At 39.8% G+C, this 16,769-nt stretch overlaps 1 protein-coding gene across 1 annotated transcript; it reads left to right on the top strand.

The window, feature by feature from the left end:
* Positions 1–475: 475 nt before the first annotated feature.
* Positions 476–1,698, top strand: LOC102406983 (olfactory receptor 2A2-like). The gene has a single exon (XM_006073344.4). The coding sequence runs from the start codon at positions 766–768 to the stop codon at positions 1,696–1,698; it is 933 nt and encodes a 310-aa protein (XP_006073406.3). The 5' UTR covers positions 476–765.
* The last annotated feature ends 15,071 nt before the right edge of the window (positions 1,699–16,769 follow it).

Raw genomic sequence — 16,769 nt, forward strand, 5'->3', positions numbered from 1 at the left:
GTGGAGGCACCACCTTAGCCAATGATCCACAACAACATCAACGTTACTGGGACAAATTATCATTATCTGTGTATTAATGGAGGGCATTAAGAAGGACACTTTTTTGTGCTAAAAAATGTTTAATCTGAATTACAACATGGACAATAAATGGAAAAAATGCATTGAGAAACACTTTACAAAACAAGAACTCATACTCTTCAAACATATCACCATCAAGACAAGAAATGCAAAGAATGTAAAATTAGAAGAAATGATTAGTATATGTGATGTTGAATTTGAACCTTAGACTACAAGGGCAGGAAATACTGTATTTAAAGTAGTGAATCATGTTAATGTTACATCTCCTGTTTTCGGTAATTATACTGAGAATACATTAGCAAGTATACATGTTATAGAGAAAATATTCCAAAGGGTTTAGATGTAAATTGCCAATAGGTGAATAAGGTTTCCCATTAGTCTTATGTAGTCTCCAGAAAATTAATACTATGTGCACACAGAGAAAATAAATGATAAGGCAAAATTGAAAAAACAATTTGGTAAAATCTATACAGTAGTATAGTTTATAGTCCCTGATACTTATCTGAAATTTTGGATTACTTCACATTAAAAAAAAAAGGCGAAGAAACTTAGAAAAAACATCAGTAATGCAGGGATAAGCATACCAGCTTCCTCTTCATTCCTTTCAGATAAATAACTCCTATTTTCATTGTTATCCAGCTGTGACCTTACCGTCACACTTCACTCCTTGACAGACTGTCTTTAGGAATGGAGGGTAATCAATCATGGATTGCAGAATTCATCCTGGTAGGATTCCAACTCAATGAAGATTTGGAATTGGTCCTGTTTGGTACCTTCTCCCTGTTATATACCTTCAACCTGCTGGCGAATGGCATGATCTTGGGTCTCATCTGCCTTGACCCTAGACTGCACACCCCCATGTACTACTTCCTGTCTCATCTGGCCATCATTGACATATCCTATGCTTCTAGCAATTTGCCCAATTTGCTGGCAAATCTAGTGAAACACACAAAAAACATCTCCTTTGTCTTATGTACTTTGCAGATGATTTTTAATTTGACTTTTGCTTCAATAGAGTGTTTGATTTTGGTGGTGATGTCCTATGACAGGTTTGTGGCAATCTGCCATCCCCTGCAGTACACGGTCATCATGAACTGGAGGGTCTGCACGTTTCTGGCCATCGCTTGCTGGGCATGTGGATTTTCCCTGGCCATAGTACAAGTAAGTCTGTTTCTAAGGCTGCCTTTCTGTGGGCCCCAGAAGGTGAACCACTTTTTCTGTGAGATTCAATCTGTTCTCAAAGTGACCTGTGGTGACATCTGGATCAATGAAATGTTCCTCTTTGCTGAAGGTGTGTTTATTTTAGTTGGGCCCCTTTCCCTGATGTTGGTCTCCTATGTGCACATCCTCTGGGCAATCCTGAAGATCCAGTCAAAGGAGGGCCGCAAGAAAGCCTTCTCCACCTGCTCCTCCCACCTCTGTGTGGTTGGGTTCTACTTTGGCATAGCCATGATGGTGTACTTGGCCCCTGACAGTAACCACCGAGAGGAACAGAAGAAAATCCTTTTCCTGTTTTACACTCTATTCAACCCATTGCTGAACCCTCTTGTCTACAGTGTAAGGAATGCTCAAGTGAAGGCTGCCTTCCACAGAGTATTGCAGAAGAAAAGGACAGTGTGAGGGAGAGTATAGTTTTGGTTCAGTGCATGTTTCCCCCAGTGAGATGTGATTGCTGGTATAAAAAACTCAAGAAAATTTCCCAAGAAGATGCACGATTTCATGATGACAATTACTCAAGAGGAACATCAACATGATGGCAGAGTAAGATTCCCTAAGCCATTGTTCCTCCATGAAGATGGGAATATAGAGGCCATATTTCCTTTGTGAAAATAACAGAAGTCAGATAATAGGTGTCAGCACTCCAGACAAGCACAACGCCAAGAAGAGATACAGTAAGTGAAGTGTTTACGCAAATTGATGACACTTACCTCCCATAGCTACCTCCTCTTTCTACCACCATGTGTGCAGATCAGGAGAAAATTCCCAACTCCCATCTCTTCTTCAAGAGGGAAAAAGAAAAATGGACAATGGAGACTATTTTGTAGCTTTTTGGAGAGTGGCCTGAAGTTAGTTGTCTCCCTTGTTTCAGAGCACTGATGGGAATGCCAATCTGGATTCCTTGTAGGTGCCACTGAGAAACATCGCAAGCATTCCAACTCTTTATAGCTATATAGAGATTGTAGCATGTCAGACAAACACCAGGTAGAGCAAGTCTGTACAGGCTTCAGGAAAAAAAAAAATGGGCAAATCTCTTTAACTGAGAAAATACATAAACCAATTCAGAGAAGCTGCATCCACAGACAAGGCGAGGAGGTCCCCAGAGTCTCTAGGGGAGCTTGTTGCTGAAGATCTTCCCCTTCTCAAAGTCAGTCAATAGACTGGGAGAAGTAGCTGTTTTTCCAAACACCCACATCTCAGCTAAAGTTCACAAGATATACAGTGAAACAGGGAAAACATGGACCAATTAAAGGAGCAAACTAAATCTCAAGAAACTATCCCTAATGAAATGTAGATATGAGTCACCTGGTGAAAATCCAGGATCATCATCTTAACAATATTGAATAATCTATAAAACATATAGACAACAAATAAAGCAAATGATACATGAACAAAATGAAAATATCACAAAGAGATAAAAACTATAAGAAGAACCAAACATAAATTCTTGGACTGGGTTGAAAAATTGATTAAAGGGCTTCAAGTGAGAAATTAGGAACTGGTTGGAGACTGATGAAAACAAGACACAACATGCCAAAAATGTGTGGCTGCAAAAACAGTACTACAGACTTCGTTTTCAGTAACATATCCTCATGCCTTTAAAAAGAGAAAAGATGGAAAATCAACACCCTCACTTTACATCTGAACTAGAAATAGAAGACAAATCAACCCTAATATGGCATAAATAAGAAAGTAATAAATACTGGAATGTATATAAGCAAAGTAGAGAATAGAAAACAGCCAACTGGCAGAAAAAGAAGTCAATGAAACTAAGAAATGATATCCTGAGAAATTCAAAATATTGGCAAACCCTTATCTAAACTGAAATAAAAAGAGATATATGTAGGATATTCAGAGATACCTAGAAACATGAAGTAGAATAGTGGTTACAAGTGACTGGGAGACAAGAAAGAGAAATTGTTTAATTGGTACAAAGTCTCAGTTTGAGGTGGGAAAGTTCTGGAGATGAATATTGATGATGGGTCCACACAGTGTTATTGACAATGTCATTGAAGTGTACATTTAAAAATTTTAGAAGACAAGTTCAAGACAGAAGAGTGGTAAGACCCTGAGTATATCTCCCATGAATATACTAAAGCTAAAACTACATATAAAAGAGCTCTCTTTGAGAACTAAAGTAGAACAACAACTTTTGTACAATCATGAATACAAAAGAACAAATAATTCCACACCAAACATATAGGAGAGGGAGAGAAGCAATCTGGTTGGGACCCACACACCCATTGAGCATCCTGGAAGGGGAGGAGGTTATCCCAAGACAGGCATCCTCCCCAAGGACCAAGGAGTTCAAGCACCATGTTGGGTACCCAAGCCCTGGGGCCCAGCACTAGCAAGACAAAATGCTTTTGCTGGTTTTGAAGCCAGTGAGGCTTATAACTGAGAGAGCCCAAGGGCTGTTAGAAGTCTAAATTTCCCTGTTAATGGGTGTACACATGGACTTGCTTCCTCCAAAGTCCTGTGCAGAAACAGCAAGATGAAAAGTACCTGCTGCTATGGCCAGCTTGCCAAGACCACCCCGGTGGGCCCCACCTCCCAGCCAGCATGGAGTGTAGCTCTAGCCCCTCTGGCTCTGGCCATATATCCCACTAAGGCAGTGGCCACCAATACCCCTGCCCCCAGGAGAAGCAGCAGCTCTTCTCAGGCTCCAGCCCCAGCCACTCCATCTTTGGTCACACTCCCAGTCAAGGTAGTGGCCACAAGCCCACACTGGTGGCTATCAGGTAATGGCTCCAATCTCTCTGGCTCCAGCTCTACAGCCACCAAAATGGTTATTTCACTGTGACCCAGGAGAAGCCTCAGCCCACAACGAATCCTAGGTCTAGTCCCCTGTATCAGCTCACTGCTCACTGAAGCAGGGCTCCCAATGTGCCCTCAAAAGGGCCTCAGCCCATGTCAGACTCTAGCTCTAGCCCCACCCAGCCCTGGCTCCAGTTCTGACCCCTACAAGTGGAGGTCCCAGCAGGCCCTAAAAAAAGCCTCAGCCCAGATTTGCATCACTTCCAGATCTTGCCCAAAGGCACTGGGCACATGTAGACTATATAAGGAGTCTCCCACACAAGACATGCCTTTAAGACTGAGATAGGAAATGATTCTGCCTAATTTGAAAGACAAAGTCGAACAAAATGAGAAGACAAAGAAATATGTTCCAAATGAGAGAACAAGATGAAAAACCAAAGGAAATCTTAATGACATGGAGATAAATACTTACCCCAAAAAAGAATTCAAACACTGGCTATAAAAATGGTCATTGAGCTCAGGAATAGAATAGAGGAACACTGTGAGAACTTACAAAAAAAAAAAAAAAAAAAGAATAATATAAGAAATACAAATCAGAGCTGAAGAACACAATGCCTGAAATAAAAAATACACTAGGAGGAATCAACAGCACATTAGTAAATAGATTAGGTAATATAGATGCATAAGTGATCTGCAAGGTTGATTGAGAAATCACTCAACCAGAACAAAAACAAAGATAATTAAATCAGGATAGTTTAAGGGACCTGTGAAACAACAATAACCATACTAACATTTGCATTATAGGAGTCCCAGAAGGTGAAGAGAGAAAGGGGTAGAAAATGTACTTGATGACATAATGGCTGAAACATTCCCTAACCTAAAGGAACTAGATATACAGGTTCAGGTACCACAGAGCAATATACACCAAGACATATCAATATTAAAATAGCAAAACTTAAAGAATCTCAAAGGCAACAAGAGAAAAACAAAGAGTCACATATAAAGGAAACTCCATAAGGCTATCAGTTGATTTTTCAGCAGAAAATTTGCAGGCCAGAAGGGAGTGGCATTATATAACGCGCTGAATAAAAACCTCTATGACCAAGGATCCTCTACCCAGCAAGGTTATCATTGATTTGAAGAAAAGAGTTTGTAGGATTGGGGGCAGGAGGAGAAGGGGACAACAGAGGATGAGATGGCTGGATTATATCACCAACTTGATGGACATGAGTCTGAGTGAACTCTGCGAGTTGGTGGTAGACAGGGAGGCCTGGCGTGCCGTGATTCATGGGGTCGCAAAGAGTCGGACACGACTGAGCAACTGAACTGAACTGAACTGAACTGAACTGAGGCAAACAAAAACTGAGTTCATCACTACTGAACCAACCTTATAAGAAATGTTAAATGGCCTTCAAGTGAAAACAAAAAGACCATAACAAGAAATAAGAAAATACATGTATGAAAAATCTCCCTGATAGACGTAAATACACAGTAAAGACAGTGTATCAACCACTCAAACAAGGTAGTGTAAAACTCGAGAGACAAAAGCTATAAAATCAGCTGTACATATACACAATGGAGTATTACTCAGCCATTAAGAAGAATACATTTGAATCAGTTCTAATGAGGTGGATGAAACTGGAGCCTATTATACAGAGTGAAGTAAGCCAGAAGGAAAAACACCAATACAGTATACTAACGCATATATATGGAATTTAGAAAGCAAAAGAGACACTGATGTATAGAACAGTCTTTTGGACTCTGTGGGAGAGGGAGAGGGTGGGATGATTTGGGAGAATGGCATTGAAACATGTATAATATCGTATATGAAACGAGTCGCCAGTCCAGGTTCAATGCATGATACTGGATGCTTGGGGCTGGTGCACTGGGACGACCCAGAGGGATGGTACAGGGAGGGAGGAGGGTTCAGGATGGGGAACACGTGTATACCTGTGGCAGATTCATGTTGATATATAGCAAAACCAATACAATATTGTAAAGTTAAAAAATAAAAAAAAATAAAATCAACTATAATTAAAATAATCAATTAAGGGATGTGAAAAAACTTGTAAAATATGATACCAAAAGGCAAAACTTGTGGGAAAGGGAGTAAGTATGTAGAACCTTTAAAATGTTCAAACTTGAACAGCTATCAATATAAATATTGAAACATATTTTAAGCCCAAACATATATTTTGAGCCCAAAAAATAAAGTCTCTCACAGTTTCCATTGTTTCCCCATCTATTAGCCATATCTCCATAGTTTTACCTTTTCCGGAATGTCATATAGTTGGAATCATCCAATGTATATAGCATTTTCAATGTGACTTCTTTTACACAGCAATATTCATTTAAGGTTTCTCCATATTTTGGGGACTTAATAGGCCATTTCTTTTTATCACTGAATAATACGACTGATAAAGTATTATTGTATTGGTGTACAGTTTGTTTATCCATTCACCTGTTGAAGGACATCATTGTTACTCCCAAGTTTGTTTGTTTTTTTTTTTAACTTTACAATATTGTATTGGTTTTGCCATACATCAACATGAATCTGCCACAGGTAAACACGTGTTCCCCATCCTGAACCCTCCCTCCCCGTACCATTCCTCTGGGTCGTCCCAGTGCACCAGCCCCAAGCATCCAGTATCGTGCATCGAACCTGGACTGCTGACTCGTTTCATATATGATATTATTAATTGTGAATAATGTTGCTATAAACATTTGTTTCTAGGGTTTGTGTGGACATATTTTCACCTCCTTTGAATGAATGAAAACCAAGTAGGGTGATTGGTAGTTCGTATAGTAAGAGTATGTTTAGTACTTTAAGAAACTATTAAACTGCCTTCCAAACTGACTCTACCAGGTTGCAGTGAATGAAAATGAATTCCCTTAGTAATGGATAAAGATTCCTGTTGGTCCACATCCTAAACAGTGTTTGATATTGTCCATGTTTGGATTGTAGCCATTCTACTAAATCTATAGAGATGTCCCAGTCTTATTTCAATTTGCATTTCCGTGATGACATGGATGTGGAATATCATTTCATATGCTTATTTACCATCTGTATATTTTCTTTAAAGGAGTGTCTGTTAGGGACTTGACCCATTTCTAAATTGAGTTGTTCATTTTCTTATTGTGTTTTAGGGTTATTTGTGTATTTTGGAATCAAGTCATTTTTCCAACATGTGAACAGATTTTCTCATCTTTGGCTCAATGTTTAATATTTTTTCACAATGTCTTTCACAGAGCAAAAGCTTTTTTTTTTATTTTAATGAAGTGCAGGTTATCAATTTTTTTAAATGATGAAGTGCTTTTCATTTTTTAGTTTCATTGTGTTTTAGCAAAGCTATATAGAATCAACTGTTATGTACTATGAATTGTGATATTTACCTCATGTTATAGCCTTTGAGATGTTTGAAAAATCTTCTTACAATCTGTGATAACATGTCTTCTCCTGACCTTCATTCGAATATTTCCTGCACAGACAGTCAAACACAGGCAATCTCTGTTTTCCTCCAGGGAGAATGTTCAGGAAAATATTTTCTCTCAGGAAAGGTGTAATAATTAATGGGGCCCCTTAGAAAATCTAAATTCTCAAGAGAGTCATGAGAATTGTTTGTTTCAAACGGATGGTAAATACAAACTTTGGTAGATCTAAAACATTACATTTAGAATGGATAAGCAATAAGTTCTACAATATAGCACAAGCGGAGAAGGCAATGGCAAGCCACTTCAGTACTCTTGCCTAGAAAATCCCATGGATGGAGGAACCTGGTGGGCTGCAGTCCATGGGGTCGCTAGAGTCAGACGCAACTGAGCGACTTCACTTTCACTTTTCACTTTCACACAATGGAGAAGGCAATGGCAACCTACTCCAGTGTTCTTGCATGGAGAATCCCAGGGACAGCAGAGCCTGGTGGGCTGCCGTCTATGGGGTCGCACAGAGTCAGACACGACTGAAGCGACTTAGCAGCAGCAGCAGCAGCAGCAGCATATAGCACAAGGAACTGTATTCCATCCCCAGGGATAAACCATAATGGAAAGCAACATTTAAAAAAAGGATTTATGTGTCTGTAACTGAGTCACTTTGCTGTACAACAGAGATTGGCAAAATACTGTAAATCAGCTATCAGTTCAGTTCAGTTCAGTTGCTCAGTCGTGTCCGACTCTTTGCGACCCCATGAATCGCAGCACGCCAGGCCTCCCTGTCCATCACCAACTCCCGGAGTTCACCCAGACTCACGTCCATCGAGTCAGTGATGCCATCCAGCCATCTCATCCTCTGTCGTCCCCTTTTCCTCCTGCCCCCAATCCCTCCCAGCATCAGAGTCTTTTCCAATGAATCAACTCTTTGCATCAGGTGGCCAAAGTACTGGAGTTTCAGCTTTAGCATCATTCCTTCCAAAGAACACCCAGGACTGATCTCCTTTAGAATGACTGGTTGAATCCCCTTGCAGTCCAAGCCCCCTGTCCATCACCAACTCCCAGAGATCACGCAGACTCATGTCCATCGAGTCAGTGATGCCATCCAGCCATCTCATCCTCTGTCGTCCCCTTCTCCTCTTGCCCCCATCCCTCCCAGCATTAGAGTCTTTTCCAATGAGTCAACTCTTCACATGAGGTGGCCAAAGTACTGGAGTTTCAGCTTTAGTATCATTCCTTCCAAAGAAATCCCAGGGCTGATCTCCTTCAGAATGGACTGGTTGGATCTCCTTGCAGTCCAAGGGACTCTCAAGAGTCTTCTCCAACACCACAGTTCAAAAGCATCAATTCTTCGGCACTCAGCCGTCTTCACAGTCCAACTCTCACATCCATACATGACCACAGGAAAAACCATAGCCTTGACTAGACGAACCTTTGTTGGCAAAGTAATGTCTCTGCTTTTCAATATGCTATCTAGGTTAGTCATAACTTTCCTTCCAAGGAGTAAGCGTCTTTTAATTTCATGGCTGCAGTCACTATCTGCAGTGATTTTGGAGCCCAAAAAAATAAAGTCTGACACTGTTTCCACTGTTTCCGCATCTATCTCCCATGAAGTGATGGGACCAGATGCCATGATCTTTGTTTTCTGAATGTTGAAGCTTTAAGCCAACTTTTTCACTCTCCTCTTTCACTTTCATCAAGAGGTTCTGTAGTTCTTCTTTGCTTTCTGCCATAAGGGTGGTGTCATCTGCATATCTGAAGTTATTGGTATTTCTCCCGGCAATCTTGATTCCAGCTTGTGCTTCTTCCAGTCCAGCGTTTCTCATGATGTACTCTGCATAGAAGTTAAATAAACAGGGTGACAATATACAGCCTTGACGTACTCCTTTTCCTATTTGGAACCAGTCTGTTGTTCCATGTCCAGTTCTAACTGTTGCTTCCTGACCTGCATAAAAATTTCTCAAGAGGCAGATCAGGTGGTCTGGTATTCCCATCTCTTTCAGAATGTTCCACAGTTGATTGTGATCCACACAGTAAAAGGCTTTGGCATAGTCAATAAAGCAGAAATAGATGTTTTTCTGGAACTCTCTTGCTTTTTTCATGATCCAGCAGATGTTGGCAATTTGATCTCTGGTTCCTCTGCCTTTTCTAAAACCAGCTTGAACATCAGGAAGTTCATGGTTCATATATTGCTGAAGCCTGGCTTGGAGAATTTTAAGCATTACTTTACTAGCGTGTGAGATGAGTGCAATTGTGCGGTAGTTTGGGCATTCTTTGGCATTGCCTTTCTTTGGGATTGGAATGAAAACTGACCTTTTCCAGTCCTGTGGCCACTGCTGAGTTTTCCAAATTTGCTGGCATATTGAGTGAAGCACTTTCACAGCATCATCTTTCAGGATTTGGAATAGTTCAACTGGAATTCTATCACCTCCACTAGCTTTGTTCGTAGTGATGCTATCTAAGGCCCACTTGACTTCACATTCCAGGATGTCTGGCTCTAGGTCAGTGATCACACCATTGTGATTATCTGGGTTGTGAAGATCTTTTTTGTACAGTTCTTCTGTGCATCAGTCCTGTCCAACTCTTTATGACCTCATGGCAGATCCACCAGGGCTATTAGAAGAAGGAACAGTCTACCTTCTGTGGGATTGTCTCAAGGTTAAAGCAGACTATTAAGGTAACAGCCTACCCCTAACACCATCATGCATAGCTGAGATCTGTCTGCCCTGATAAGTGGTTTGGGATAAGGATTATTGCATTAGGATGAGGGCTATGGTGAGAGAAAGATTATGTCCTGGGTGTCTATCTTTCTGAGCCAGAGTTTGTATTCAGTGCAACTGGATTGGCAAATAAAGATGCTGTCATGGGGAGCTCTTCTTACCTGAGCTGTAAACATGACCCTCTTGGACCTGGTTTCCATCTTTCTCCACATTACTTCAATAATGTGATTAAGGATGGAGGCCAGAGCTGGCACTAATGAAAGGAAACAAAGAAAATGAGAGCCTCCTTGCCCAGGCTGTGACCTATGCATGTGGCTTTCTGAACTCAGCCACAGAGGGAAAAGACTCTTTTAGGACTATGTTAAATACTTTTTACTTCCTTTATAAATGTAATTAAAATACTTGCTACATTCGGTTCAGTTCAGTTCAGTCACTCAGTCCTGTCTGACTCTTTGTGACCCCATGAACTGCAGCACACAGGCCTCCCTGTCCATCACCAACAGCTGGAGTTTACTCAGACTCATATGCATTGAGTCAGTGACGCCATCCAACCATCTCATCCTCTGTCATCCCTGTCTCCTCCCACCTTCAATCTTTTCCAGCATCACAGTCTTTTCCAATGAGTCAGTTTTTCACATCAGGTGGCCAAACTATTGGAGTTTCAGCTTCAGCATCAGTCCTTCCAATGATATTCAGGACTAATTTCCTTTAGGATTGACCGGTTGGATCTTCTTGCAGTCCAAGGGACTCTCAAGAGTCCTCTCCAACACTACAGTTCAAAAACATCAATTCTTCAGCTCTCAGCTTTCTTTATACTCCAACTCTCACATCCATACATGACTACTGGAAAAACCATAGCTTTGATTAGACGGACCTTTGTCGGCAAAGTAATGTCTCTGCTTTTTTTTTTTTTTTTAATTTTATTTTATTTTTTAAACTTTACACTAGGAGGTTATGGTCACTGAAGAATTGACTGACTTTAACATAACTCATGACATAATCATGTTTAATGTGTATGTCAATTTGAACCTTTATAATGATGGATATTTCTTCTCAGGAAAAGAATTACCTATACCCATTATCCAAGATCCTCCAGTTTTACTTTCAAAAATGTGAGAAATGAATAAGAAATATCATGCTTCAATAAGCCTGGAGTCAGAGCTAATGCATTTCAATAATACTGAAGGGTATTTTCTAAAATTAGAATGTTGTTCAGTTGCTCAGTCATGTCTGACTCTTTGCATACAATGGACTGCAACAAGTATTCTCTGTCCTTCACCATCTCCCAAGTCAGTGATGCCATCTTGTCCTCTGTCATCCCCTTCTCCTCCTGCCTTCAATCTTTACCAGCATCAGGGTCTTTTCAATGAGTTGGCTCTTCAAATCAGGTGTCCAAAGTACTGGAGTTTCAGCTTCAGCATCAGTCCTTCCAATGAATATTCAGGACTGATTTCTTTTAGGATTGACTCCTTTGATCTCCTTGTAGTCCAAGGGACTCTCATCAACACTATAGTTCAAAAGCATCAGTTCTTCAGCACTCAGCCTTCTTTATGGTCCAACTCTCACATCCATACATAACTACTGGAAAAACCATAGCTTTGACTATACAGATCTTTTTCGGCAAAGTAATGTTCCTGCTTTTGAATACACTGTCTAGGTTCGTCATAACTTTTCTTCCAAGGAGAAAGCATCTTTTAATTTCATAGATGCAGTCACCATCTGCAGTGATTTTGGAGTCCAAGAAAATAAAGTCTGTCACTGTTTCTACTATTTCCCCATCTATTTCCCATGAAGTGATGGGGCCAGATGCCATGATCATAGTTTTTTAAATGTTGAGTTTTAAGGCAGCTTGTTCACTCTCCTTTCACTTTCATCAAAGGGTTCTTTAGTTCTTCTTGGCTTTCTGCCATAAGGGTGGTGTCATCTGCATATCTGTGGTTATTGATATTTCTCCCAGCAATCTTGATTCTGGCTTGTGCTTCACCCAGCCTGGCATTTTGCATGATGTACTCTTCATGTATGTTAAATAAACAGGATGACAATATACAGCCTTAAGGTACTCCTTTCCCAGTTTGGAACCAGTCCATTTTTCCATATCTGGTTCTAACTGTTGCTTCTTGACCTGCAACAGTTTTCTCAGGAGGCAGGTCAGGAGGCATTCCCATCTCTTGAAAAATTTCCCACAGTTTGTTGTGATCCACACAGTCAAAGGCATTAGCATAGACAATGAAGCAGAAGTAGATGTTTTTCTTGAATTCCCTTGCTTTTTCTGTAATCCAACAGATGTTGACAATTTGATCTCTGGTTCCTCTGCCACTTCTAAATCCAGGTTGTTCATCTGGATGTTCTCGGTTCACATACTGTTAAGGCCTAGCTTTAAGTATTTTGAGCATTACTTTGCAAGCATGTGGAATGAGCACAATTGTATGATAACTTGAACATGTCTACTTTGCATATGAGAACTTGTCACACCTGGCAATGTATTTTTGGCATGTTTATCATACATGGTGGAATTCTCCATGCAAGAATGCTGGAGTAGGTAGCCATTCCCTTCTCTAGGTGTTCTTCCCAACCCAGGGATTGAACCGTCATCTCCTGCATTGCAGGCAGTTTCTTTGCCATCTGAGCCACCTGGGAAGCCCAAATTTAGAAGAAATTGTGCCAAATAGGTCACAATTCTCATAATCAAATAGCAGTATCTACTAAGTAAACTTTCTCTTTCTTGCGCAGTGATCAGTAAGCAAATTCTGCTTTAAATTCTCATTTTTTAGTATTCCAAATGATACATTGAACTTTTGATCTTTCAACACATAATTACTCCAGAAATACACTTAATAAAAATATTTTACAATTGTCATTCTCCATGAATTACAATTCCAAGACTTTGATGACTTTCTGAAGATAGGTTCATCCTTGACTTGGATATTTATTTTATCAATTAAAAGCCACTAGTGGAGATTCCTTAAAAAACTGGAAATAGACATGCCTTATGATCCAGCAATCCCACTGCTGGGCATACACACTGAGAAAACCAGAAGGGAAAGAGACACGAGTACCCCAATGTTCATCGCAGCACTGTTTATAATAGCCAGGACATGGAAGCAACCTAGATGTCCATCAGCAGATGAATGGATAAGAAAGCTGTGGTACATATACACAATGGAGTATTATTCAGCCATTAAAAAGAATACATTTGAATCAGTTCTAATGAGGTGGATGAAACTGGAGCCTATTATACAGAGTGAAGTAAGCCAGAAAGAAAAACACCAATACAGTATACTAACGCATATATATGGAATTTAGAAAGATGGTAACAATAACCCTGTGTACGAGACAGCAGAAGAGACATTGATGTATAGAACAGTCTTATGGACTCTGTGGGAGAGGGAGAGGGTGGGAAGATTTGGGAGAATGGCATTGAAACATGTAAAATATCATGTATGAAATGAGTTGCCAGTCCAGGTTCGATGCACGATACTGGATGCTTGGGGCTGGTGCACTGGGACGACCCAGAGGGATGGAATGGGGAGGGAGGAGGGCGGAGGGTTCAGGATGGGGAACACATGTATACCTGTGGCAGATTCATTTTGATATTTGGCAAATCTAATACAGTTATGTTCAGTTTAAAAATAAAATAAAATTAAAAAAAAAAAAAAGCCACTAGTTATTTTTTTAAAAGCCACTAATTTGCAAACCAATTTTTAAGATAATTTGGGAGGTGTTTATATTATCAATGTGTTTATTTTTATTTAGTCTACTTTCAAATGGAAATTATCTTCAAATCTCAGTGGACCTTCTTATAACCATAATAGTTATTGTTGCTGTTCAGTTGTAAGTTGAGTGCTACTCTTTGCGACCCCATGAACTGCAACGTCCCAGGCTTCCTGGTCCTTCACTATCTCCAGGAGTTTGCTCACACTCATGTCCATTGAGTCGATTATGCCATCCAACCATCTCATCCTCTGTCGCCCCCTTCTTCTCCTACCCTCAGTCTTTCCCAGCATCAGAATCTTAAGCTCAGTGATTATATAAAATGCCCAGTGCTGACAGATAATGTAAATATTTGAAAACATGTTTATTGTAATTAAAAGGTAACTATATTATGTATGTTATTTTCCTTTGTATGCATTTATGTTTTGTATATGGTAACTCTGATCACCTTTAGAAGTTGTCCATGCGTTAAAAGCTATGTCACCTTGATATGTAGAAAAAAATTATAATTTTGGAATGATACATTTCCCTATTTCCCCATCTATTTGCCATGAAGTGATGGGGTTCAGTATCATAAACATTTATATTTATTATTGTCTTAGTTAAATTTTAGTTAGTTAAATTTTTTAGTTAAATTTTTTACTTTTCATAATGGTCAAAAGAACATAGAAAACTATGTCCTAATCTGTTGTTTCCACAGTATTTTCATTTTTCTTTTATGTATTAGTTTCCTGATTTCCACATTTCTCCAGAGCAAATGAACACATAAACCATGTCGTAATCTAGTGTTTTCACAATATTTGGGTTTTTATTTTATGTGTTGGTTTCCTGATTTCCACATTTCTGCAAGTCATCAAGAACATTAAAAGAAAGAAAGAAAAGTTCCAATATTTATGGATTGCCTAATATGCACCTGGAATTTCACACAAATAGGAGCCAGCTTTGGTATCCTCACATGTGTGTTACTTCTCACAGTAGGTCCGTAGAGCAGGAACACAGGTGGACACATTCTCAAAACTTGGTAACTGTGCCCACTTCACCCAAGTTTATGTCATGATCCTAGCAAGTTAGGAATCATGCTATGGTGCACTTATTAGTTCTTAAATTGCCTGATTGATTGATGTGAAATTTAAAAAATAGCATTTTAACTCCTTTATGTTCAGTAAAAGAATGCAGCAAAATACAAATAAATATGACAACATCTGAGATACAAAATATTCTCTAACTCCCAGAAGAGGCAGGAGATTGCTAAGGGAAGCTGTCTGGGGGAGGATCCTTTCCTCCACTCTTAGGGACTGGACTCTGAATGGAGATTAGAGATTCTCAGAAAATCCTCCCTTAGGTGGCATCTAATAAGTCCCTTGGGACACCTTGCCCCTTTGGACTCCTCAATCCATTCCCTGCCTCCATAACCAGCTCTCAGCAGCATCTCCACACCTTGATTTGTTACTTGGAATCAGCTGCTTTTTCAGGGTGCTTTTCCGCCCACCTCTCCTCAACACAAGGGACCCAGATCACACTGGGGAGAAGAGAAGCTGAACTACAGAGGTTAATGCCAGGAGCTTATTCCATGTCACACTGCTTCTGCTTCCTTATGGATTCAGCTGAACCATCTGGAGATTTGAGAACCACGGCAGTGCTGGGATTCATGAAATCCAAATAATGCCAAGTATTCAGGGACTGTAAGGAGTGCTGTTTTCTCAGGGGTGTGCCCTGGGGCTCTCTGTGTTTCCTAATCTTGTCCTGCTGGGGACGAGAAGGGAAACAGAAGAGGAGAGTGAGTTGCTCTGTCCCCCTCCCAGTGGAGGTGGTCATGCGCTACATGTCACAGCCACTCCTTCCAGTGAGCCCTCAAGAGCTACAGCCAGGTTGAGCCCATCAGAGAATAAACCTCCTTTTCTTAGGATCTGGTCTCATTTCCAATCTGGAACAGAGGTGAGGGCTCTACAGCTCCCATAGAAGCTCGCCAAGGCAGGACCCCATCCAGCCTTCAGGTACTTTCCTCTTCTGAGGTCTTGAGTTCAAATGGGGGTGCTAACCAGGTTGCCTTATTTTATTTTACCATTTATTTCTCTTAGGTCTGCTATGGCATGTGGTTTTTTTTATTATTATTATTAGCTATCATTGTTACCACTACAAGTCTCAGAGAAATAAATATTCTCTGTTAATGCTAAAAATACATGCTCATCATTCATATTCTGTATGAGTAATTAGGTGCACATTTTATAAACCAAATATGCAAAGGTGTTTAGGATTTAGTTATTTTTGTGTTATTGGTGGAGAAATAGCCATGCAATAAAGATTTACTTGAAAAGAAAGAAGTTTCTGTATTGTGGATTTAAATGGAACATTTGGAAATTTTCCAAGCCAAAGGAAACCATTGTAGGTATATTATGGAAAGGTGTTGCATTTCAGGATTATCAGCATATTAGTTATTGTATAAATTATGCACTTATATTATGGCAGGCATAGTCACAATATATACTAAATCTATGAGAACATATTTATTACAGTGTGTTATGAAACCAAATGGACACTAAATCCATGTCTTATATTTATTTTTCATTAAGTGTAGCATTAAAAACTACCAGGCATCTAGAATGTACTCAATAAATATGAGTAACTTACATTTTCTGTAGGTTGGAGGATAAGTTTTTGTGATGGGGATGGAAAGAGTAAAGAAAGGAACCAAGATGTTAAGAAGTAGAATAGCAAGGAAGGAGAAGAATGAGATCATCAATAATTCTTTACCTTTTCTTTTTATAGGATGTTTCCATTTTATGTGCACATTTTTAATATATATCCCCACTCTTCCTCCTGAAGCATATTTTCAGTCATGTCTTCACAGAGCCCAGAACC

This window comes from Bubalus bubalis, chromosome 8 (genome assembly GCF_019923935.1).
Source record: "Bubalus bubalis isolate 160015118507 breed Murrah chromosome 8, NDDB_SH_1, whole genome shotgun sequence".
NCBI lineage: Eukaryota > Metazoa > Chordata > Mammalia > Artiodactyla > Bovidae > Bubalus > Bubalus bubalis.

Excerpts from the sequence above, each read along its gene's own strand:
- LOC102406983 (XM_006073344.4), top strand. The coding sequence starts at position 766 with ATGGAGGGTAATCAATCATGGATTGCAGAATTCATCCTGGTAGGATTC.